General features: G+C 38.6%; 1 protein-coding gene and 1 long non-coding RNA gene across 3 annotated transcripts; one reads left to right on the top strand and one right to left on the bottom strand.

Moving 5' to 3' along the window:
• Window positions 1–6,399: 6,399 nt before the first annotated feature.
• On the bottom strand, window positions 6,400–21,970 carry RBM46 (RNA binding motif protein 46). 2 transcript variants are annotated; one of them, XM_071743020.1, is made up of 7 exons: window positions 21,666–21,752; window positions 20,972–21,043; window positions 19,612–19,773; window positions 15,365–15,832; window positions 13,152–13,934; window positions 9,419–9,478; window positions 6,400–7,948 (listed from the first exon to the last, which is right to left on the bottom strand). In XM_071743020.1, the coding sequence occupies exons 3-6, from the start codon at window positions 19,760–19,762 to the stop codon at window positions 9,432–9,434; spliced, it is 1,449 nt and encodes a 482-aa protein (XP_071599121.1). In that variant the 5' UTR covers window positions 19,763–19,773; window positions 20,972–21,043; window positions 21,666–21,752; the 3' UTR covers window positions 6,400–7,948; window positions 9,419–9,431. The 2 variants fall into 2 exon arrangements, with proteins under 2 accessions (XP_071599121.1, XP_071599122.1); XM_071743021.1 differs by lacking the exon at window positions 20,972–21,043 and having other exon boundaries at window positions 21,666–21,970.
• Window positions 21,971–22,153: 183 nt separating this feature from the next.
• Window positions 22,154–23,413, top strand: LOC139796333 (uncharacterized). The gene is made up of 3 exons (XR_011725953.1): window positions 22,154–22,242; window positions 22,286–22,435; window positions 23,199–23,413. It is a non-coding gene; the product is annotated as an uncharacterized lncRNA (long non-coding RNA).
• The last annotated feature ends 687 nt before the right edge of the window (window positions 23,414–24,100 follow it).

Here is a 24,100-nt window from a genome sequence, read left to right as displayed (position 1 = left end):
TTCATTGTCAGAAGCTAATGTGTCTGAGTGTTATCTACACTGACTAAGATTGTTTGGGTAGGATATTCTCATTTATAGTCAAAATGCTTATTCTAGAATTATGAATCCTAATGATCCAATAAGTTTTTTTTAAAGTTCTGAAAGAGTTATCAATGTAATACAATTTAAAATGTCTGCTGGTACTTAGATCTTTATCCCCCACTTCTCTCATCTCTGCAACTCCATCCCACGCAACAGTAATTAAATTGCCTTTCTTAATTTTAATGAACTGTTAAACTTCCAAGAGTATGAGAAAAATTAATTTAATGTGGAATTTTTAAAATGTTTCATAAAATTCCAAAATAGATACTGACATGAAGTCTCCTTTAGGTTGCTAGTACATTCTTCCTTGTTTAGGAGCTGCTTCTAGCTCTGCTGGCTCCTCTTGACAAACAGTGCACTAGGGTGTGAGCACATGAAACAGGAATCTCTCTGCTCTGGCTGGCAAAAAAAAAAAAAAAAGGCTTTCTGCAAATAATTTCAGGGTAGGACAGCAAAAGTTCTGCAGCCACTCTATCACAGCATGGGTTTTGTGCCAATCTTTAACCAGAAATGCAACTGTGTCTGCTTGGTTTTACTGGGGTTTGAAAAATGGGGGAGCAGGACGAGAAACTGAGCTTAGGAAAGACAGTAGCATTAACCCATTGGCTAACTTTGTACAGAAGCATTTGAAAGTTTACTAAATGGTAACAGTATGCCCTACACTTCCCCTATCCCTACTATTGGAAAGGCCTTGATAAGCATTAGCAGAATCGTTTACAAAAACGACAAGATCTGATGCCCTTGATGAATTCCTGGTTTGCTTTAGGATGCAAAGTTTTCATGTGTTGTTAGATTTTGAAATACAAGTGTTTGTCCAAAAAATCCCTGACAGACAGACGTACTACCCTGTGGATGAGCTCCATCTCCCCTCAGGAACTGGAGACCTGTGGTTCACCAGCAGCTCAGCTCCAGGGGTCCCATGAATAGAAGGCTTTGTCCCTCCTCCAGGTAAACCAAAACCAAAGGACTGAGCTCTGCTGCTGCACAAATCTCAGCAGCTCACTGTAGACCAGGCCCAGTCTGGGAGCTCTGTTGTGCTGGTTCTCCAGAGTTAAAGGGATTGGAACTCCACAATGCTTTCCAGTCCTCCTATGGTGTTATTCACAGTTATTCAGTTGTGGCTGAAATATTCACACCAGGCTGTGAAAGGGAAGCAGGAAAATACAGCTCATGGCTGTTAAGAGAAAAGCTTTCACAGTATGTAGAGCTGGTAGGAAACTTTGAACGTTTCTTGAGCCCAAAGCAAGAGGAGATGACAGAGAGCTTAGGAAATGCCCCCTGTATGTGGGAGAAATCAAATATTTCTTCAATGAAGATTCAGCACCTTGTGGACTTTGAGACTTTTCTGGAAGACGTCCCTTCATCAATTTATATTGGGTTTGCTGCAGGTGCATGTAATGAAATCCACTGATGTGTTTGGACTTCTGGACAAATTGGGGGATGTGCCTATTTCCTCTGGTCTTAATCTACCACTTTCATAGCTTAAATCCTTGACTAGGATGAAGGGATAAAATAAATATGATTTCACAGTAGCTAAAAACCATGTCCTTTTTTCAAGAAGAAATATGTAGTGAAAATTTATCAAAACATATGCCTTAGTGTTACAGAGATTTCAGGTATTTTTTTTTCTCATTGATGTTGCTTTGTGTAGCGGAGATAGGTGGGGAGGGGCTGACTTTTTTACATTTTTGTCTAGTTGAAAAAAAACCAAACACAACAACCCCCCAAAAAACCCAACAGAGCAAAACATTTACTGTTCCCATGATGATAGTTTTCACTATAAAACTTCATGTGTGAAAGCTGCTTACCACCCCTTTTTAGAAAGCCAGTGCTACAAACACTCATCCAGTCTCTGAAATGCCTCTACTCCCAGCATGAAAATATTATATTAAAGCCCAAACACCTCCTTGGATTCCGTGAAGAATTTGAGGTTTTGCCGTAGCTGTCTACAACAAAACTGAAATTGGGCACTTACAGCTTTTTGTGTGGTCCTCAAAATCTGTGCAATCCTGTAGGCACCTGGACTCCTTTTTTTGCATGCACCCAAGCCCATCTTTGCTATTTAAGTTTCCGGGGCATCTCCGCCTCAGCCAGAACACGTAATTTCCTGGGAGATCAAAGCAGCCTCCTGGCCTTGGTGTGAGGGAACCGGGACCGCCATTTCCCGGCTCCCTTCCCACCCCGGAGCCCCGGGACCCCGCGGCGGCCCCGGGAGAGCGAAGGGAGGGGTCAGGTGACCCGAATGGACCAATCACAGCGCTCCTGCCCATGGCTCCCAGTACAAAATGGCTCCTCAGGGAGCCCGGTGCTGCCTGCTGTGGGGCTTCCTCCCTGGCTCTGCTGCCCCTGCATCCTCTTTGCTTGCTCCTTCACTGGAACAGGTCACCTTCTTCTGCCTCCCGGAGTGGTACCGGTGTGGCTGCTCCGAGGCTTTTCTGGACTGTCACAGGCACCTCCATCTGCTGCCGAATAATAGAGTTTGGGACTTACCTGGTTGGGAAGCACTTCCCTCTGCATTCCATATTTTACATGTTTTTATATATACTTTTAATTCACCATAATTAGTATTAATTAAACCTATTCTCATTAACTATTTTTTTTTCCAACTTTTCCCTCTTTTATTGCCCTTTATATCGTCCCCTGGGAGGGAAGTGAGGGAGTAACAGGGAACATTTTGCCACCCGGTTATTGGCTAAATCCATGGCAAAGGGGCAGCTGAGGCACCCAGCACACCTAAGGGAAGGTCCCACGTGCTGCTTCAAGATGCTTGCCCACCCCAGGACAGTCAAGGATCCAGGACACGTGTCCTCTCCTCAACCAGAAGAGACAAAAATCAGTTTTGGCAGAAAGCAAGACAGAGCTGAGATGAAAGTACACAGCCAGGGAAAAACAGGAGCCTCCAGGGCCATTCTTTTTAAAGCAGTAACTTTTATTTTTTCTTCATTAGAGTGACATCAATATTGCAGCCCAGAGGTAGGCTCCTAAATCACAAAGGAGTAAGATTTAAGATGCTTTTTTTGTGTTTCACATTGATTCGCTAAGGTTCCTTTGCTCAGAGAGTTGACTATTTTATCACTTGAAATGCAGCTCAATAGACCTCTAGGTTAATGGTTAAACTTCACCTTAAAGTTTTTTTCCAATCAGAAAGATTCTGTGATTCTGTTTTAACTTCTAAAAACCTGTGGCAAATACCATTCTTCACATTCCAGTCTTATGCTCTGTCATGGTTTAACGCTGGGCCAGCAATTAACTGACTGACAGATGCTTTCTATTAATCCCCCTCCCTGATAAAGAAAGGAGAGAGAATAAGAGAGAGAGACTTATGGGTTGGAAACTAAACTACACAGGTTTAATGAAACCGTAACGATAAAAAAGGAAAAATTATTAAATATATGCAAATATACAGAAAAGTGATATCACATTCCCCCCCTTCCTCCCAGTAGCATTCACATCACCACCAAGGCTGCAGGACAGCCTGGAAAAATCCCAGGCTGGGCTCCTGGAGTCAGCAGTAGTTGGGAGCTGGAGCCAGGAACACACAGATTCAGAAGGGCATGGATTGGGACCACAGGCAGACAAACAGATGGAATCCTCCCAGGATGTTGGCCGTGGGTGAAGAAGAAGGGGCTTGACCCTTGTGACGCCTCAGATTTATACCAAGTATGAAGCGTATGGGACGGAATACTCTGTTTGGTCAATTTTGATCCTTGTCAGATTCTCCCTAAAGGAGAGTTGCAGGTGTGACCCCTGCTCTGTTTTCAGAGCATAAGATGTTTCTCAGAACCAAGCAGTGGCCTTGGTTGTGCACACCATTCCCTAGCAGTAATTATAAACATTGGGCGTTATCAGTCCAAGAAGCAGACACTGACTGAGAAACTTGCTGTTAATTTCAGCAAGTACAGCTGCTTACGAGAGACTTAGCTGAAAGCAAAATTACATGAAAGGAAATTCATTCTAACCTGGCCCAAACCAAGACAGCTCTTTGCTTACAGTCATCTCCAGGTTGAAAAAGATGAGTCAGTACTTGGTTTTCATGTGCTGGTGAATACTTCCCTCTGCAGGAATTGCAAGTCAATAGCACCCATAGCCTCTGGCAGTGTAGAAAACAAGGTCTGAGGCTCAAGTTAAATTTACTGAAGTGGCTACTTGTTTCTCAGCAAGCTGGTCCAGTGGTATAGTCATAGCACTGCTTGCATGCAGCACCACAAGCTCCACCTCCTGAGATTAGGCTGTTGTTTCATTACTGACACAGCTTGTGAGCAAGGCCTTTTAACTCCTGATTCTTGAACTGAGTGGTTCAGCCACAGACAACTTCAGATGGTGATTGCAAGTTGTGGTAGCTCGTAACAGCCTGTTCAGCATGGTGAAAAACTGTGAGGGGTTAAGATAGGAGCTCTAAATGACTGCTTTAAAGCTTCCCTTCTTTTGGCCCTTTTTGGGCCCTACTAGAAAAAGCCCTAACTGCAGGAGAGACTGCTGGATCATTACCTGTTCTCCTTCCTCTGGTTCTCCACTAAATAGCAGAAAGAATGCTAAATTGGCCATTCTGTTAAACACAGCACTGTCTGAAGAAATTCACTGAAAGACTTTTAACACCTGACTCCTCACACGTTACTTTTACCTCAAGAGTGTGTGTTTACCCAGTAACTCCCAGCTGACTTGCTCTTTAAAACTGTTACCTGTTCAAAAGAAATTCCCATTAATATAATGTTTGTTCATGTTACGTATAGCACTAGTTCTTGATGACAGCCTTTGCTCCCCTTACCCCATCTACTGTTTTTTTCCCACGAAAAAGAAAGGGTTGGAAAATAGAGGCTGCTGCCCACAAGATGCTTGCTCCCTAACAGTGGCTTTACCATCTGTCACCAAAGACAGAAAGCAAGCAGGTAGCTGTATTAAGGACTGCCTGTTCTTATTTAGGGCAAATTTCAATGCAGTGGGTTTAGTGCAAATGAATGAAACTTTCTTTCACTGAAGTCAGTGACCTCTACTTTCAGAGGGACTTCTGGTTTCTACATCAATTACTGAAGACAGTGTGCAGATCCACTTTTATCAGTTCTACAACAGTGCCACAAAAATTATCCAACACCTTGTTCTTCCGTCGTCACGGTATTTTTAGAAAAAATAAATGGTTTGGGTTTTTTTTTTACAAAGGTTAATAAGCTCCAGTGAGACTTGAAAATATGAAAATATGCTTGCAATTTTGCACACTGCTGAGAGATTTTTAATGACATGTTCTAAATAAACTTCAAAAACCCTGAATTACAGCTACTGCATGGTACTGCTGCTTTAGCTCCTCATTCCTTACCCCTTTGTTCTTATCTGAAAAACAAAGGCCATAATCTGAGGGCTGTATTTGGCTTGCATCCACCCAGTACTCATTACACTCAAACATTTGATCACAGTTTTGTAAAGTCAGACTTGGTGAGAATACTGAAAATAATTGCTCAAGTACATGCTCATATTAATAATGATGGGAGTTGCTAGTTTTTAGCAACACTGCTTTTTGCTCAAGACTGCTTCAAAGATGGGATCAACTACAAATCCCAAGAAGTTACACACATGAAAAATAAATTTCTACAGTCCTGGTCACTACCTCCTTTTGTTTCTGGAGTAAGTCAGCTCTTCTACAGGTAGTTATTTGAATGCTTTGCAATCTTTGTGCAGCTCACCACAGAGCTCCCTTAAGTAGTTAACAATATCAATTCTACTGAGGTTTTGTCAGCCCAGATTTCCAGAAGTATTACAGAATATTGTTCTACCAAATATTTCTTGTACATGCAAGAAGTCTACCATATTTTCAAGGTGTCGTAAGTGATGTCTATACAAAACACTTCCAATCTGTCTTAATCAAGACACCTGAAAAATAAAGCTAACTTCAGCAGTCTGTAGAATAGAATTCTCAGGCTGCCAGGCACAAATATTTTCAAGACAGGCTCCCCCACATCTTATCAGCATGATACTGTACTATTTTATCTCAAGCACTCATTTTTCTCTTGGCAACAATGACCACTTACTTTAAACATGAAGTATAGCAAGCCCCCTCTTCTTCCAGCAGATTCTTAAGAAATCCTAACAATTTAACAACTTTCAAATGTGATATAAGCTACTAAGCAAACTTGCTTTTTAAAATTCACTTTTCTTTTTTCAAGGTTTCACTAAGCAACTTAATTACCCTTCCTCTTGTGCAGCAAAGCACCTGCACTAGAGCCTCCAGCCAAAGCTTGCTTCTAGGGAAAGCAAAGTGAATCCTGTGAAGTGAGTTTGTGAAGGTTCTATGTGTAAAAGAAATAAGGGGTTTTTTTTGCACACACCAAATACTAACAGCATAAGTTTAATATAAATGTTAATTCAAGTACAGAAGTCAAACACATGATTTCAACATTAAAAATTACAACACTTAAAACAAACTACTATGTAGCTAATATCAAATGCAAATAAAATTAAACTGCTATAACTGCACCTTATTTAACATCAAAAAAGACAATTTAGTATGGTGATGGAACACACTGAACTAATGTAATGGACCACAGTAGTTCACTGCTTTTAAGAAAACTTATTCAACTTTGAATCTTTCCATTGCATGGTTTTCTGTCTACATAATATTCCTTTTTGACAAACACTTTTCAGACAAAACAGCTTACAAGTAATACTTGCATAGGTGAGGCCCTTAGACTTAATATATGCCACTTGGCCCATTCCTTGACCAGGAACTGAAACTATATACCAAATCAAAAAGGATGATCTGCTGTGTTAGTTTCAGATTTTAAAACAGACAAAAGAAAGGCCTTTATTTTTTTGTCATTCCATAAATAAAGCAGTGTACTGAGAAATGCTAAACAGTCACAATAAAACTAAAGATGGCTCACTCAAAATTAATTACATATCCCCGATTTAAAACATTTAAGAACTATTTTCAGTTTAATGCTAAACAACGTTTTTTAAGAAGAACATGGCCTGATTGCAAAGAGAACAAGCTGCTATTCAATATGGCAAACACAGAAAATTCTAAATGCTGGTTACAAGGGATATCCTGGATAAAAGTAAGGCCTCTGTTAAAATGGAAGCACGCACATGTCCCGGCAGAGAGGTGCTAACAAATGCAACTTTGTGAGTTGTACATTAAAGTACACATAATCTGTATGTTACAAGGGGTTTTGTTTGCCCATTTTTGTCTCAAAGAATTTTCTAAGGTACTGAACCTCAATGCTATGACTACAGCAACATATCTCATGTAGCCTGATGGTACACTGACATCAAGCCCTTCAAAAGACCACTTCATTAATGTAATGCTGTACCAGAAGCAAAGATTTTCTTGGACATGTTCTTCCTATGAAATTTTGCATGAAGTTACAGAAACAAATCTGAGTGTGGTGTTAAGGTTCCCATTATGTATGTTTATGTATGAAAAGGCAGAGGTGCCAGGGTGGTGTGTTTCTGTTTGTGGTTTTGTTGTTGTTTCTCTTAATGTATATTTAAAATTACTTACAACAGAAGCTGTTAAATTTTGTGTGAAACTCAAAATACAAAAGTAGAAGTGGTAACAAATTATTTCAACACTATAAATAAGCTACTCTTGTATAAAGTAATACAGGTAATAAAAACCTTCTAATCAGATTATTTTCTCAAAACAAATTTAATCAAGCTAACTGAAACAATGTAACATTCAATTTCACTAATCTTTAAAGTGAAATGTTTAATACAAACACGTGCTTTGAAGAATTATTCACCAACAAACATGTAATGTGAATTTCCAATAATCATGTATCAACATGGTGTTCTTTTTTCTTTTGTAGAAAGATGAAAGCAACAAATTCCCAACTTTTCTTCTTCAGGGTAATTCAAGCCAAGCAGGGCCTACAGTTGGCTGCAGAAAAAAGAGCAGGAAAGGTTGAAGAGACACTTGATTTCAACTGCATTACTTGTTCCAAGATGGACTTAACTATTTAGGAACTTAAGGTAGCAGTGTAATGAAAGAATTCACAGTCTTATTTATGGCAGTGCTACGTTCTTCCCTTTTCTCTGAACCCCTAATACTAACTCAAATCATCAAGAAATTATTTAGTCAACAGTTCAAGCAAAATCATAAAGGATCATCAGAAAGTAAACAAGACTAATGAAAAATGAAAACTTATTGAAAAAACTCAGGTTTTTTTTCTAAAAGCCTTATACTTTGAAAAAAACCAATAATCAGCACTGAATGTATTTTCTCAGCCTATAGATATGTATTTTAACCAAACTTTTATGATAATGACTCTTGGTTTTACTTCCAATGAACACAAAATATTAATAAAGACAACTTTAATGTGCATATTAGATCACTGTTCTGATCTACTATTTTGTTGCCTGCACCATAACAGCAATCTTTCATAGTGCATATTTAACACTCTAGATTGGGGTCTACAATTAACTAAGCACCAAGTTCTCCCTGTCATACACTGCATGAACAAACCCCAGGTTCACTGTGGTCATGAAAAGGCACTGAATTCTTGTCCTGTTTTGCAGTGACTGACTCTACTCAAGTCCATTAAGTTATTTCATGGATAAACACAGTCCAACACTTGTATCCTTGCTTTTTTTTTCCTCCAATCTCTCCTACAGAGGCTCAAACTGACAAATTTACATTCCCTGTCCATAAGCAGCAGCAAGAGAAAACTGAATCTTCAGGACAAATCCTGGGTGACTCAGATTAGAAGCTTCCCACCCTGAAGTTAACACTGAGTATGGATTTAATGGTATTTTCAAACTGCCTTCTAAGCTTTTTAAAACCAATCTCACGGCACTCTGAGAAGATGGTAATCCCCATTTAAAAATGAAAGAGGCCTCAGAAGTGACAGACATACACTTAAATTCATTCACAACAGCATATTTGAAAAAGGAGAACATTTACCCTTGGTGGCATAAAACCCAGAGACTGGAGAAGGGGACATCAGTCTCTTCCTTTTACATGAAACTGACTACCCAAATAAATAATCCAAGTCACCAGTGTAGTAACAACTCCACTTCTAAATATAACTTTAAATCTAAGCTGGAGATGTAAATAAGTCAGAAACAACTGAAAAATTCCACAGTCATTTTATTAAAATCCATAACCTTCCTATGTGCTGCACAATTCACATGAACATCAGACTGAGGATCCATCAGCAGATTTACAGTAGCAGAGCTGTGGTCCCTTTGAAAAAACCAAACTGTACAATGGATTTCTTTAAAGCCTTCTCAGAGGTGTGTGCATGGGGAAATTACTTTGAGACCAAATTCTCTAACCAACAGCCCAAACAGTGAAACTAAGACAATGTCTTTGTCAAACAAAATCCTAGATCCCAGGGGGTTCACTTACCTCTACTATCCTGCTATACTGCATTCAGGGAAAGCAAACTTATATATGCTTGCTCAGGGGCTGTGATAAAAAGCATTACATGTAAGTCATGTGACAAATATTTAAGACTTCTAAATTCATACTGATAAGGAAAATTTTATACTACATTCTAGCCTTTAAAAAAATCACTTTAAAAAAACCCCACCAAACACCCCTTATCATCTGAACAAAGCCAGCAATTCCTGTGGTTTTTCAACATCTTGAATTTTGTACCAGCCTGTTGCTTGTTTCAACAACAACATAGTTGAATTTGATGAAGCAAACCAAGGCAGTGTTGAAGTAAATTCCTACAATGAAACAGTAACACAAAAACACTTCACTTGCAGATTAATGTCCAAAACCTAGGACAGTATTCTAGTGATGTTTGTTCCAAGACCCAGATGCTGAGTACAGACTCCTGAACTAGTTTATACAAGTTTTATCTTTTACTTGTAAATTGCTACAGCAGGCAGTATTTAAGAAGCTTAAATAAGTCAATTATAGCAGTAAGATATAATGCCTGCTCCACCTGTTTCTGTACCATTTACTATATATATCCTCTGGTTGTGAACTCGTGAGCTGGAATTAAACTGGTATTTATGTGCTATAGTTATTATTTTATGTGCTATAGTTATTAAAATGTTGTTACTTTGTTCAGAAATTTATCCATATATTTTTCTTTTAAATACTTCCTTTTAAATACTTTTAAATACTATCTTCTACCTAAAAAAATTAATTTCTTAAATTGTGTCTCAGTGAAACAAGACAGGGAATAACATATGTGAGTGAACAAAGAATACTCTATTGTGAAACACACCTAAAACCTGGCAGATCCCTGAAACTACTGAAGAAACTTCACTGAAACTTCTCTGTCTCCACTAAGACAGAGTCAGCAAGGAGAGAGCTATTTTGCAAGCAACACTGTGATGTGGTCTAACTTCTAAATACAACTAGATTTAGTTGTTTCGAAATTAGATTCAAATTAATGAAAAAGGTATTAAATTCTTCTATGGGGCATTCAAATTTTTTCTTCCTCTGTTCCTCATTCCTCTACAAACTTTCACCTTCTGGGACTTGTCAGCTCTGCTCCCCTTTTCACAAATGGACATCCAGCCATGCAATTTCCCTATATTTAAAAAAGCCTCAATATTTTCACTCCTTTCACATGTTCATGATTTGTCTAGTAACATCAAAATACAGCTTCTTCATCTTTCAGTGAAATCATAGCTTTCTCTATTTTCTTCAAGCATCGTTTTCAAAATATTCAGGTGACACCAAGTGGTTCATTGCTGTATTGCTGCCTGTTCAGGACAACCGTGTGCATTAGCAACCAAGTATTCTGTTACGTGAAAGTAAACACACATACATACCACAAAAAAAACCCAGCCAACAGGCTGCTTTGATACTATTAATTGTAGCAGTCCAATTTTAAAATTCTATAGCAGCAGCCCTTTCTCATTCACTTACCTTAGTCTGGTTATATGCTTTAGGAAGAAAAAACAACCTGTACATCATGAAAAATTAAGTTCCTCTAAGATAAATTACTTACCAGAAAGAATTATTCTCTGTGTCATCTTTGCACAGTCATGCTTATTGCTTCCAAGAAGAAACACACTCAAGATTTTTCTCAAAATCACTGCTTCTTATAAACAAAACCAAAAACACAACACATGCCTCATGCAGCATCATTCAGCATGGCAAATCTCACAACAGGCACTTCAGCAAGAATGAAGGATTCTGTGGCACATCCAGCAACTTTCCTTTAGCTTCAGATGTTTCCTCGAATGTACTGTATATATTAAGTTGGAACAAAACAACTTCTGTACAGTGGACAGGAAAAAGAAATTCTATTTCTAGACTCACTAGGGCTATGCTTCAGTATCTCAATAATGCCAACATCAAAAAAAGAGTTTCTAATCAACACAAAGAGCTTTATCTTTCAAAAGCAATCCATGTATGTTTGCTCTGAAGTAGGGTTATGCGTGCTCTGTGCAGAGCCAAATCCTCAGAAATAAGAATGCACAAAGCATCAAAAGAAAAAAAGTTTTATAGTTCAAAGATAACAAGACAGCATTACTAGCACTAGGCCAGCTAGGTGGGCAGGTATTAAAATCAAACCTGAGATCTGAGAATTGTGCTGAGAATTCACATTAATTGTGATTGTATGGCACAATGAAGTGCTGTTAAGCTTTTAAATACAGTTAATTTATATTCACCTTAAAATGTTTCCCCTAAAGCACTTGTTACTAAAATGGAAGAATTAAAAATCTCAACACAATCTGAACACATGCATGCAGAGCTAATTAGAAAATTATTTACTGTGTAGGTAAATGCATATGCACATGCAGCAAAGAATGCCACTCCTTTCAAAGCTGGAAGCCCATGGCTTAGGAAGGCTGATACTCTAAACTAGAACATAGAAAAACACAGCAGTCTTTTAATAAAAAGAAAGAATAGTAACTGAAGCACAACCACTTTGAACTTCCTAGAAACTTGGAAAGAACTTGCCTACCACCACTCCAAAAAACAAACCCCTCTCTCCCAAAGAACTTTGGCATTGCTCCAATTCAGGTACAGAAAAAAAAACCCAAAACAAAACAACAAACCAACAAAAATCCCTACAACCTGATCTGACCAAGCTTAACATTTCAAATGTACTTTTTCACAGAAAGAAAGTTAAGAAAAAAAGAAAAAAATCAAATTCCTGGCTCTAGGATTTGCCTGGAAGTAGGAGGAGTTTTTAAAACATGATGGTATGGCCTTCAAATCTGAGTACCAAAGAGTCAAAATTCTGGTTTCTTTGAGGATAAAGTTTCATTGGATAATGACCACAATTACTAATGAAACAACCTGGCACTAGAAATCAGACCTCTGTTCTCAATGCTGTGTGCTGAATGTTCTGAAAAATGCTGAGTAGGAACTAGATAGCAAAAGCACTATGTTTGGTATTTTTTATGTACATCACATCACAAAGCAACAAGAACAACACTGTCAGAACTGCAGTGATCTATCGTTTTAGTTATGAACAGATTTTACCACACCTTTTTGTAATATAAAACCTTCCCTTTTCTAGCAGCTGCATTCTTATTTTAAGGAGCAATATATATATTTAAATTAAGATGCTCGACTGATGAAGTAATTAAGAATAACTTTAATCCAAATTTTCTCCCATGTTTGCATTTAAGAGAATGAGTACTAAATAACAGCATTCTTTATCCAAAGATAATACATGTGAAGCCATGTAATGATACCCTCCTACAGCCTTTCCTGTCTATAAAAAGGAACAAAAAAAGCTTCCCAGACCTATTCTTTAGCTGAATACGGATCTATTACTTCTGTTTTCCCTACTGATAATATATCAGGCAGACAGCCTTTTAAACAAATTTTCAGCACCATAATCATTACACAGATTATTTTATACCTAAGTCTCTTAGCACATCATCTAGTTCTTCCTTATAAATCATTATGGTGGATAAACATAAGCAAAAATTTCCCTGGCACTGTCCTGTACAGATGTTTGCACAGCATTCCTTCAGTGCATTCACTTGATGATCCAGACTCAGGTGATGAGAAACTAACTACAAACCAAGTAGTGCAGACTAACTTTTTATAAGGTATGATACACACACACAAGCCAAAATACATACACAAAGAACAATCTTAAAGAAACTTCTCTAGCTTCATTTCTCAACTGACTGAAAACATTTATGCTTACCTAGATGTAAAAGTGTGAACTGTGCTGCCAATTCCTTTGCACCTTCTACAGTTGTACAGAGTTTGTCTGGCATGAAGTAATTCTGGGAAGCATCTGCAATGCTAGGAATAAGCACCTTGTACACCAGGAGTATTTTCCCATCCTGACTTGTGGTCGAATACAAGTAGTATTCTGGTGGTGCCCAGTTATTTTTATTGCAAAAATAATCCAGATGCATAACTGCAGAACTGAAGTGACTGGGTTTTAAAGAATACATGCTAACTGGAGTAAGCTTTATTCCTGGAAAAAATGGGTACGTACATCTTTCAACTTCAGGGGGGGCTGGACTGTGCTGACCATTAAGACAAACTGCAAGACTTCCTGGTTTCCCTAAGGATTTTTGATGCCCATCTTCTTTGTGAGGAAACCCTAAGAGATTTTCAGAACTGGGACTTATCTGACCATTGAAGTGTTGCCTCCAAGTACCTTCTTTGTTTACTGGCTTTGCCAGTGTTACCTCAATACTAGCTCCATCAATGCACTTTCCATTCATTACAGACATTGCAGCAACTGCATCTTCTCGGTGGAAAAAATGTACAAAAGCATAGTCTCTCAGCTTCTTTACACGTTCCACTACTCCTGGCTTGAATTTACTGAATTCAGCTTTTATTGTATCCTCTGTGGTAGATATCATTAAATTTCTCACATACAACACCTTAACTCTCTGCATAGTTTCTTCATCAACTTCTTTCTCAGGGTCTGCCCAGTCTACTTGAATAGTGTGACCCCAGAGCTGGAATGTTCCTACAGCAAAAGAAGCATTACATGGGTAAGAAATACATAATGGAAAACAAAATAATTATCAAGTATCTCAACAAAAAGCAAACATGATACATGCCACATAAAAGTGTTTTGTTGCCTGAATCTAGTTAAGCAAAGTGTATTAAACACTGTTACTTGAAATTACTTCAGAAAATATGATTGTGCAAAAATTCAAAGTGTTCTATTTGTACCCTTTGGGTTCATTAAGTACCATAAGCTGTCAAAACACTGACTTCATGATTTTGTGACATGCATGTACACACCTATATAAAGAAACCCTATGCAACATAGTATTTCACTAGTTAGTAAATACAGCCTCTTCAACAATACTACCACTTAAAAACTAAGGTAAACACCTGGAAAAAGTCATCTAAATGTATATGCCCTAGCACAAGCTTTACTCTGTTGCAGCAGACACCAAAACCATAAACTAAAAAAAAACAAAACACTCTTTGTTACTCATTTCAACATTTTCAACATTTCGCGTATCACTCAAATAGTTTATTTTAGATTCTGTGATCTGGACTTATTTTTCTTACTATTTTGTAAGGCCTCTGAATGACTTAGCTAACACTCCTTTCTCACTCTGTCAGCAATTAATGTGAGACTTGCCTATATCTTAGCAACTACAGGAAGTTTTGTCATTCATTTCAGCAAAGCCAGTGATGCATTATCTGTTTTAATCTTTCCTTCTGCAACTATTGTTGCATTTCCTCCCTATTTACCTTCTTTTCTATTCTAGAATTTTACTTTTTAACTGCTCTTTTACCAATTCCATCTACTGTCAGTATATTTAATCCTTCTACTTTCCTTCCCTCAAAATGTCTAAGATTCAAAGAAGAATGTTTCTACTTCTTAAACTCTTAACATTATTTTCCAGTAAAAGATTAAAGACCTACTTCCATATATTTTAAAGCTATGAAACACCAATAGCATCAATCATGACTTTCATAAGAAAATAAGGAGTGCATTCCAAGAGTTGTATTTTATAAGGAGTGCATTCCAAGCATTGTATTTTTTAAGCTTAGTTTTTAAAGAATTCTTGTGCTGGAACGTGTGCGTGCAAACGAAAACTGGATGTGTGCCCAAGCAAAAATATATCTTGGTGTAAATTACAGTAACTGATGTTTATAAAACAGAAATCTGTTCTTTTATTCTCAGAACTGCCTAAATTTCAGATTCTTTTACAGGAAAAATTTAAAAATTTTAAGCATCACAAAAAACAACACCAAAAAACCAAAGAAAACCCCGATTTATGAACAAAAACAATTCCTCTTTAGCTGAAAGGCCCTACTGCAGCTTTGTAACTCAAAATATCTTAAAGAAAGGAAAACAGGCTTGATACACCACCCCCTGCAAAACAGGGACAGATACCTACCCCAGAACTCCATTTAATTACAAACCCCCTTTACCTGGGATTAGCCGCCTCCTGGCCATTGCAGCTGCTCTGTGAGATTCATACTCCACAAAAGCAAAGCCACGATTTTTAGTTTTGTCAGTGGCATTTGGATAAACAATGACATCCACCACTCCTTCTGTAACTTTTTTCATTTCATTCAGTATTTCTTCTTTCTTCCTTTCTTTTGGAATCGCTCCAATAAATAGCCTGCAGTTGTCCAAACTTACACAGACACCAATAAACTTTCCTGGACGAATTTCGTAATTATTCAGGATCTTGATGGCCAGCTGGGCATCCTCTTTAGTAGTGTACATCACAAAAGCATAGCCTCGATTCTCACCACTGAATTCCATCATCAGTCTGAACTCATAGATCTTCCCAGCTCTCTCGAAAACAGGAACTAATTCATCTTCATACATATCACGAGGAATCTTACCCACAAACACTTCACATCCACGAGGTGGTGGAGGACCTTCCCAGCCTTAAATTAAATTGTCCAACAACAATTTATTACAAATGCTAGACAGGAACACTTTCTCCCTCCCCCCATCTCATCATTTGGAGGTGACAGTTCTGTGGTATACTTTTAGTCTCAATTTAAAACTAGCATATTCTCATCTATTATTTAATTTGGGATTTTTTAGGTTTAAATGAAAAAAATGCCGTAAGCCCAGAATTTGCATTTCTTTTAATTCCATCTTCTTTTTTTTTTCACTGGAATCTGTATGACAGCCCACTGAACCTAGCATTATTTAAACACTGACAGCTTTGCAATTAGAGTCTACATTTCAGGTTCCCCCATACAGTACATTTTTTTTTTCCTTGACATCATTCAAAAGGTCCAAACATTTGGCTTCCACCTTCTACATTCACTCACTAAAAGAGGGCTCCCTAAGGTATGACACAGAGCCACACTTTCTTCAGTAATGAAAAAGACTGAACACTTGTCCTCTAAATACAGACCACAGTTTTCACAGGCTGCAGCTGGATGGCAAGGAAACAGAAATTAAAAACAAATCCACAGAACAAGTCCCTAGTTCACATCTGTTGATGTTTCTGTCCTTAAGCCATTGAAAGGTATGTTCAACAGATAATGCTAAAGTGCATACAAATATTTTAAAACATGCGAGTTGTGGTCTGCAAATAATGGCACTCCATTTTCCCCAAAACAGGCATTAAAAAAAAACCAACTGATTTTGCTTTTTTTTAAAACAAATTAGACAAACAAACCAGGCAGAAGTTTCAAAGGCAGACCAACAGTCAATTCAGCTATCAGCATTTTTCTTAACTATCAGCTTTTTGTAAAGCTTTGACAAGAAAGGTTCTCTGCAGAAGATGGAGAACAAAGCTGTTAGAAAAAAATAACACATAATCTGCTAAGTAAGTGCCTAAAATGAAAAGGCAAAGAACAAAAGGCAAGTGGAAAAAATTAACTGTTGACAAGTTAAAACAAGAAGCTAATTAAATATTTTACTTTGGCTTCAATTTCAGAATAAATTATATTTAGGTGATTTTGTTATTACCTTAAAACTTTTTCCTTTATGTAACTATCATTAAAGAGCATGTAATACACTTCTGAGAAAAAATTTTAACAGAATTGGGCTGTTTTTCCCTTCTCACAGAATAAATGTTCATTTTAGCCCTAGAGTAAGAACTACATGGTACACATGGAAGCCACCATCAGAACTGACATTAATTTGGAGCCACTCTGTCATGGCTTACCTAGGAAAAAGTCTGGCTCTGTTCCACACAGCATTCAACATCTTTACTATTTTCAACTCCATAAACATTTATGACCACTTCATCTGAGGTTCAACAGGGCATAGCAAGTAAACCAATTTGCAAGCTATAGTACTCTCATTGCTCACATCATGCCTGTCTTCTGCTCACATTAAAAATCATAATCCAACAGTAAAGCATTTAGGAGCTCCAAAGACAAAAGCAACTGCACACCTTGATCAGGAAAAACTGAAGGAAGCTATGTTCAATTCTGTAGGGAAGTCATGAAATCAAAATGTCCATTATTAACTAGACAAAATTTACCATCATTCTCAGCCTGGTAACTGATTGAACACTAAGTAAAAGCCCTGTACCATTCAAAAAGCCCACCTCTTAGTTTTAAAGCTGCATAACTTAGCTTTACAGCACACTACTGCCAACTGGGAGAAAGTTATGGCTCCCAACTTCAAGAAAACCCTGTGCCACATCTGCTGGTAAGTAGATATTTTAACAGAGCAAATATGGAAAAAGTTAAACAAAAGCACCATTCCTTAGTTACCAAGTGACTAGAGAACTTCCTTGACTGAGTACTTGACCCATCACTGGAAGACAGATTATGGGATGCTTTTTTTTCACAGCAGTACAAGTAATCAAACTAAAAATCAACAGTTAGAGTTGATAATAGTTTTAACTATTTTAACTATATAGTTACAATCCTCCCCCTCTTAGCAAGATCCAGGTCATCTGAAATTTTCTTCTATGTAATTCGAATGACTTAGATACCCAATGACATCATTATGTATGTCTGCAGCAATTTCAGCACCAAACAAAGCAAGGAAAACTTACTTTCATAATTTTGTTTGTTGTTGTCAGGGTTTTTTGTTTGTTTGGGGGTTTTTGTTTTGTTTGGTTTTTACTCCCTACAGATATATGCTGTCTACAAGTGGCATAAGGTGAACAGGAACTGTGCTGCTAATTGAGGTGGAAAAAAAAAAATTTTTTAAGGTAATTTTGAATCAGATCAGCTGCCTGCTCTAGGTAATGTGCCAGTCAGATGATCAAGTTGTTAACAGGAAAACAAAGCTGACATAGAGACTGTCCCCTCTGACAGCAACATAAGCTTATCACAGTGAAATCCTTAATTTACACACAGTTATTATAATTTCCTATAAACCATCTCAAACATTCAAGTCTCATCTGGCCTTGAAAAACATTTATTTAATAACTTAGGGTAATTTCCAGCCTAAGCAAGTATGAAAATACACAAAGATTTAACAGAGAGATAAATAATTAATGTCAATGAAGACATTTATGGAAGATGTACCTTCTCCAACACACCTAATTTCAGAAAAGATTAGCAAATTTCATTAATAAAAGTAACTGCCAAACAAATACACTCAATATTGTGTAACATTCTAATTAAAATCATAATTACAATGTTAAAAATGTATTAAATAATTTAAGAATGGGCTGAGCCCTCAGGAAGTGTGCCAGTGATGGCCTGCAGCTCCCTATCCACTGCCATTTTCAAAATTATTTCACAGGCCTTCCTTTGGCTATTGAACAGAGACTTGCAGATGTATATAATTTTAAACAGGAAAAACTCCCAAAGTAAAATACTTTTCATGCAGCTGTATCTTAAACCACATAGAGCCATATACAGGTATATGGTTCATGCTTACAAGTTATGAGATCACAGGTCACAAGTGAGAAGGAAGTGACACAGCAACACAAAGATTCCACCTTCTTTCTGCTTGTGAAAGTGCATAATCTGACTGAAAAAGAAAGTTTCTGTATTCCATGGGTTACAGCCAGGACTAATGGAAAAATTCTTGTACATTGCTGATGTCAACAACACTGGAAAAATTATTCAAAATAAAAGTAATGCTTCAGAAAGACTTAAGGCATTTGATTAATTTCATCAGAAGAAAAAAAGTTTCCAAAGAAAACTCACAGCATTATTACAGAGAATCACAGGTACTAGGTATTTAATCAAGAAAATGAAATAAAACTATTTCATACTACAAATAAAGTACAAATTCAGCAGGAAACATGCTAACAATTTTATCAAGGTAAGTGTAGCAGTTGATAGCCCTGCCTTTTAGAGCCATCTAAATCAAACCTACATACCTCAGACTCAGCACAATGATTACTGAAGAGAAAGGAAATGTGTAAAATACACAGAAGTTGAACTAAATGAACAAGAAGCTACTTGCTTTCCTAACTCATTCTCCAGAAGAACAAAATGTCATTTTGGTAGGGAAAAAACCTCCAGCGTGATTTTCAACTCTTAAATAGGAGAATAAAGACCAGGGGGAGAAAGGATACGAAAAGTATGAAAAACATCTATGTATTTACTGAACTATTCCTCCTCCTCTGATCAAGTGTCTTCACTCAGAACAGTAACAACTTCAGTCATTCAGAGTTTTACACATTTATCCCATAGAGGTCATGGGGATACACAAATTTCCAGCCTGATTCAGCGTAGCTCTCCTTACAGAAAATAAACTCCAACTTTGTAATCTCAAAAGAAACGCTTACCTGGTGGAGGACCACCAAATTTTCTTTGTCCATTTTCTTGAACCATGCTATATCCAGTCTTCTCCAGCAGGGCTAGTAATGCAGCCTCATTTTGAATGCCACTTCGGATTTTGCCACATCCATTTGCTGCAGCTTTGCTTGCCTCATGCATACCTGCAACAGCTTCAACAGGACATTGCAGGTATTGCAACTCTGATAGTTCTAAGCTGTCAGATGTATACTGAAGCTACCAAAGCACAGAAAAACAACTTATGCTGCATTTGCCTATTCACTGTGGCTTTGTTTAGTATAAGGCTTCAATCCTACATCCAACTGCCATCATCTATATGTTTCATTGTTCTGCAGCTGTGATAATCTGGAGCCTTAACCAGCAACTATATATTCTATATGCAAAGTTTCATTAAGTGGTATCACATCCATTTTCTAAGTACACTGCCCCTTTTTCATCAATTATATAATCATAATTGTGTAGAGACCAATATACTATTCAAAGTTCCCCTTTCTATTACTACATTTTATAGAAATAACAGTGACTTTGAAACTGTATTTTAGTACAAAAAACACTTCAGAAAGACATTAAGCCCACTCATAATTAACATGAAGAATTCAAAGAATGAAAAAAAATTATTAAAACCAATATATAAAACTAGGCAGAACTGTCTGGCAAAACTAGGAGGTGAAAATTATCCCACCTCTGACATCCTTTTATGACCGTACACATTTTCACAATTTCAAAACCAAAACAAGTTTATCACTATGGCTGCTGCTGCCCTATTCACAACTTCCCTGGCATGCCAAGATGTTGTACAGCCTTAGGTTTCTGTCATCCAAGTGATGGTAAAAAACCATAACAAGTAACCCATTTGGTAATTACCAACTTTACTAGTCAAACTCCTAAAAAACCTAACTTTCAAATCAGATTTTCAACTGCCTCTTTTTCCTTCCCCAATGTACATGGTCTTCTCCCAAGATTTTCTGCCTTAAGGTCTGCAATAGTTAGACAGGAAATCTTCAAGACTTCAGTCCTTACCCAAATAGTATATCCAAACGCTACACCACTCACTCTCCAAAATAAATGCTGCCAAAAAAAAAAAAAAAAAAAGAAAACCACTACCAGAAGAGCTGTGACTCTTGACTCTTATTTGTTCTTTAATGTCCCTTGTATTTTCAGCTTGTTCTTCAGCATCCACCTCAACAGATAATGTCCTGAGATATCAACTGTTTATTTTTACCAAGAAAAACAGTTAAATATTTGTCAACCCACTGTTATTTGCTGAACACTGAGGCTTCCTCAATTGTAAATGCCTCAATTATCTAGACAGGAGAGAAATTAATTTAAGTGAAGGGAAGTAAAGCTTACATAAGCATTCATGTGTCTGTCTCTTCGTTAGACCCACTGATCAAGATCTGAAGAAACCAACTATCTCAAGAGCTGCAAAAAACTAAAATCTGTTGCACTGAACACTGCCAAAAGGGGGGCAAGGGTTGAAAAGCAGAATTGCAGTCTTTTCCTACAGTCTGAAGATGAAGCCGCTCTCTCTTCAGCTTGTCACTTCTGTTGCTTTTGGACTAACTGAACTATTACTTTTAGCTTAATAATCCAAATCCAAAACCTTGATTATCCAAATCCAAACTCCATCCCACTAGTAATGACACTAGTGAAAACAAATCCATACTTCGTTAATGTACCTAATGTGAACCCACCCATCTTCTATGTAAAGGTTTTCAAATGACCACTTCTTCACTTACACATTCCACTGAAAACTACCCCAGTATCTCATAATACAGTGATTTTGCACAGGTTTAAGTTTTTCAAAAATCTGCACCCTACATTTATGGAGTGATCGAACCCCCTCCACAATCAGGCTTATACATGTTATGAAAACCGTGGGAGTCGAGGGTGCGCACAGCGCTTCCCGAGAGAAGAGACACTGAGGCGTTAGGTCAGGTGTCCAGGACCACAGATCGGCCTCAGAGCAAAAATGCCACCTGAGGAGGAAAATCCGCACGTGGGACTGGGAGAGAAAAGAGAAAAACAGCAGCCCCGTAAATACCCTGCGATACTCTCGACGACTTGAGCGTTGAAGGCGGCCGCCGCGACCCCTTCTCCACAGGCCCTCGTCCCTCGCGCCGCCTCTGCCTTTCCCCACAGCCCGCTGAGGGCACCGAGTCGCCGCTCTCCCCAGGGAGGCGAGGCCGCGGCACGACTCCCCTCTGCCCCGTTAACCAGCCCTGCGCCACACCGGGAGGAGGGGAGGGGGTGGGTGAGAGCCGACCGGGAGAGCCGCCCGGGTGACACCGCCCACCCGACACCCCCGCCGGCCACCTCACCCGCCCGGCCCCGCTGCCACCGCTTTCCCCCGCTCTGCCCCTCCGAACCAATCGCCAGGCGGCGGGGGTGGGCACGGGGATAACTGACAGGCGGCAGCAGCCAATCGGAGCAAGGGAAAGGGCCGCGCCCGGCACGCGAGCTCTGTTAAACCGGGCGGCGGTTGGACGGGGGGAAGGGCGGGGCTGGGGCCGTTAGGAGCAGAGCGTGCGGGCAGCGCCGTGCGGGGAGCTCTGAGGGCGAGGACAGCGACGGCGCCTCAGGGCCCGGGTGGGGAGTGGGTGCCGGTGAGGTGCCGATGGGTGCCACCGAGTGCTGATGAGGTGCCAGTGGGGTGCCGGTGAGGCGCCGATGGGTGCGGGTGGCCCTCGCGCCCTCGCCCCACCGTTCCGAAAGGAGGGGCCGGCGGCGGGTTCTGATTTTCAGAAAGTGGATCTTATTTTTCGAGTATTCCAGCTTGTATATGATCTTAAAAGGTGTATTTGAGCCTCCCAGGTAGGCTTCGGTGCACCCTTGTGCTTTTGGAGGGAGTTCAGTGTTGTGTGTGCCATGGACTTGATGATCTGAGGTCCCTTCCAACCCAGCCAATTCTATGATTCTATGGGGACAGGGGGTACCTCGGTGGGATAGGTCTGGTTTCTGTCCTTACTGATTTGATACTTCAGTCTCTCCGAGGTGAACCATGTGGGTTTAACAGCAGCTATAGGCACCTCTTAAGCCAGCTGGGCTGGAGGACCAGCATCTCGGCACTGATCCTGAACTCCTTATCAAAACTCTTCAGGTGTCACAGCTCTAAAACACTTTGGGCACACATGAAGTGCACTGGGGCTGATAAGAGTTGTAGAGGCTTAGTTTGTGAGTTTTTCAATTCGTAGTTGTCAAAATGTGGCCCGTTTTCCCCATCTAGCAAACGAAAAAGCTGGAATAATTTTATCAGACTTATACCCTTCCTTTTTTTAAGATTCAAATTTTACTTGTTAATAAGGCAGAGGATCCCAGAAATTTCAGGAACATGCTAAGCAATCTTTATTATTGATATGTTGCAGAGCTTTTAGCAATCAGATTTTAAAATGTACTGGCATAAAACTGTTATTAGACATTTATCCAAGTTGGCTTATTTTTCAGAGAGAAGGCTTATTATGTATTGTTATTAATACATTAATCATCTATTTTACAAACTATATATCTTTAAAGGTCTGAATGGACAACATATCAAAGCTCTTGCCTTCAAGATTAAATTTAACTCTTTTCATTTCAGATGTCCTCTTTGTTTTTCATCACGTTTAATCAGCTACGAAGTCTCCAATAGGAAGGAATTTGGGATATATTAAGTGAAATAAAGTTTGGGGCATTTTGTGATTGCAGCTCCCTGTTACCTTGAAGACTGCTCATTCCCTGGCAGAAATCATTTCAGTTGTTATTGCTCGTGGAAAGCACTGAAAGAATGCAGACAACCTTGTCTAAGTGAAAGAAAAGAAAAAAAAGAAAACAACTCTAGCAATTTTTATTGCATGTAAGTGATGTCTTACTGAATAGGTGACCATGCACAGACATTTCTTGAGTACAAATTACTGTTTGCTATTCCAGGATAAAAGAGCTAAACAGCTGCTCAGCTGGAAATGTTAACCCATCCTAGCACTTAGCCACAAAGGTTCTCAAAAACATACAAATTTGCCACCAGGTTTTACTATCTGTGACATGAATAAAAGAGAAAAATAACAAAAAAGTGTTCAATGTCTGCGTTATTCTTTTCTTATTAAACATCAAAGTCAGACGTAAGAACTAACATGTCATCTGGTTCTCTCACTGCCCCCTGCCTCTCTAAATGAAATTAATGACCCTTTTCTTCCTTTGTTCCCCATGTGCTAATTGAGGATCAGGGTTCTCACTACCCCCTTTTTTTCTCTCTCAATGTACTTTTTCACTATAATTAGGTTTTACTATGAACAACTCTTCCTAACCTGTATTTGTCTTGGATATTTGTTTGACTGGCAATAAAGTTGGAGCTGATTTTTTTGTATTTCATTTCTAATAAGAGATTAACAGGGGAATACAGTATTTTCATGAAGTCAAGCAGTATGTCTGATAATATAAGGTCTTCAGCAAAGAGTTTGCACACCTGAAAGCTTTTGATGACTGTATCAAAACTATTTATTCACC

This window comes from Heliangelus exortis, chromosome 4, assembly GCF_036169615.1.
Source record: "Heliangelus exortis chromosome 4, bHelExo1.hap1, whole genome shotgun sequence".
Classification (NCBI taxonomy): domain Eukaryota; kingdom Metazoa; phylum Chordata; class Aves; order Apodiformes; family Trochilidae; genus Heliangelus; species Heliangelus exortis.
The sequence above is the reverse complement of the archived record's forward strand: the minus strand, read 5'-3'. Positions and strand labels throughout refer to the sequence as shown.

Bases quoted from the DNA above. Each gene is read 5' to 3' on its own strand.
- RBM46 (XM_071743021.1), bottom strand. From the start codon at position 19,762: ATGCATGAGGCAAGCAAAGCTGCAGCAAATGGATGTGGCAAAATCCGA. The intron at 15,833-19,611 runs GTAAGCGTTTCT...ATTTAATTTAAG, and splicing joins ATTTGGTGGTCCTCCACCAG to GCTGGGAAGGTCCTCCACCA. The intron at 9,479-13,151 runs GTAAGCATAAAT...TTTTTATCACAG, and splicing joins GTTCACACTTTTACATCTAG to CCCCTGAGCAAGCATATATA.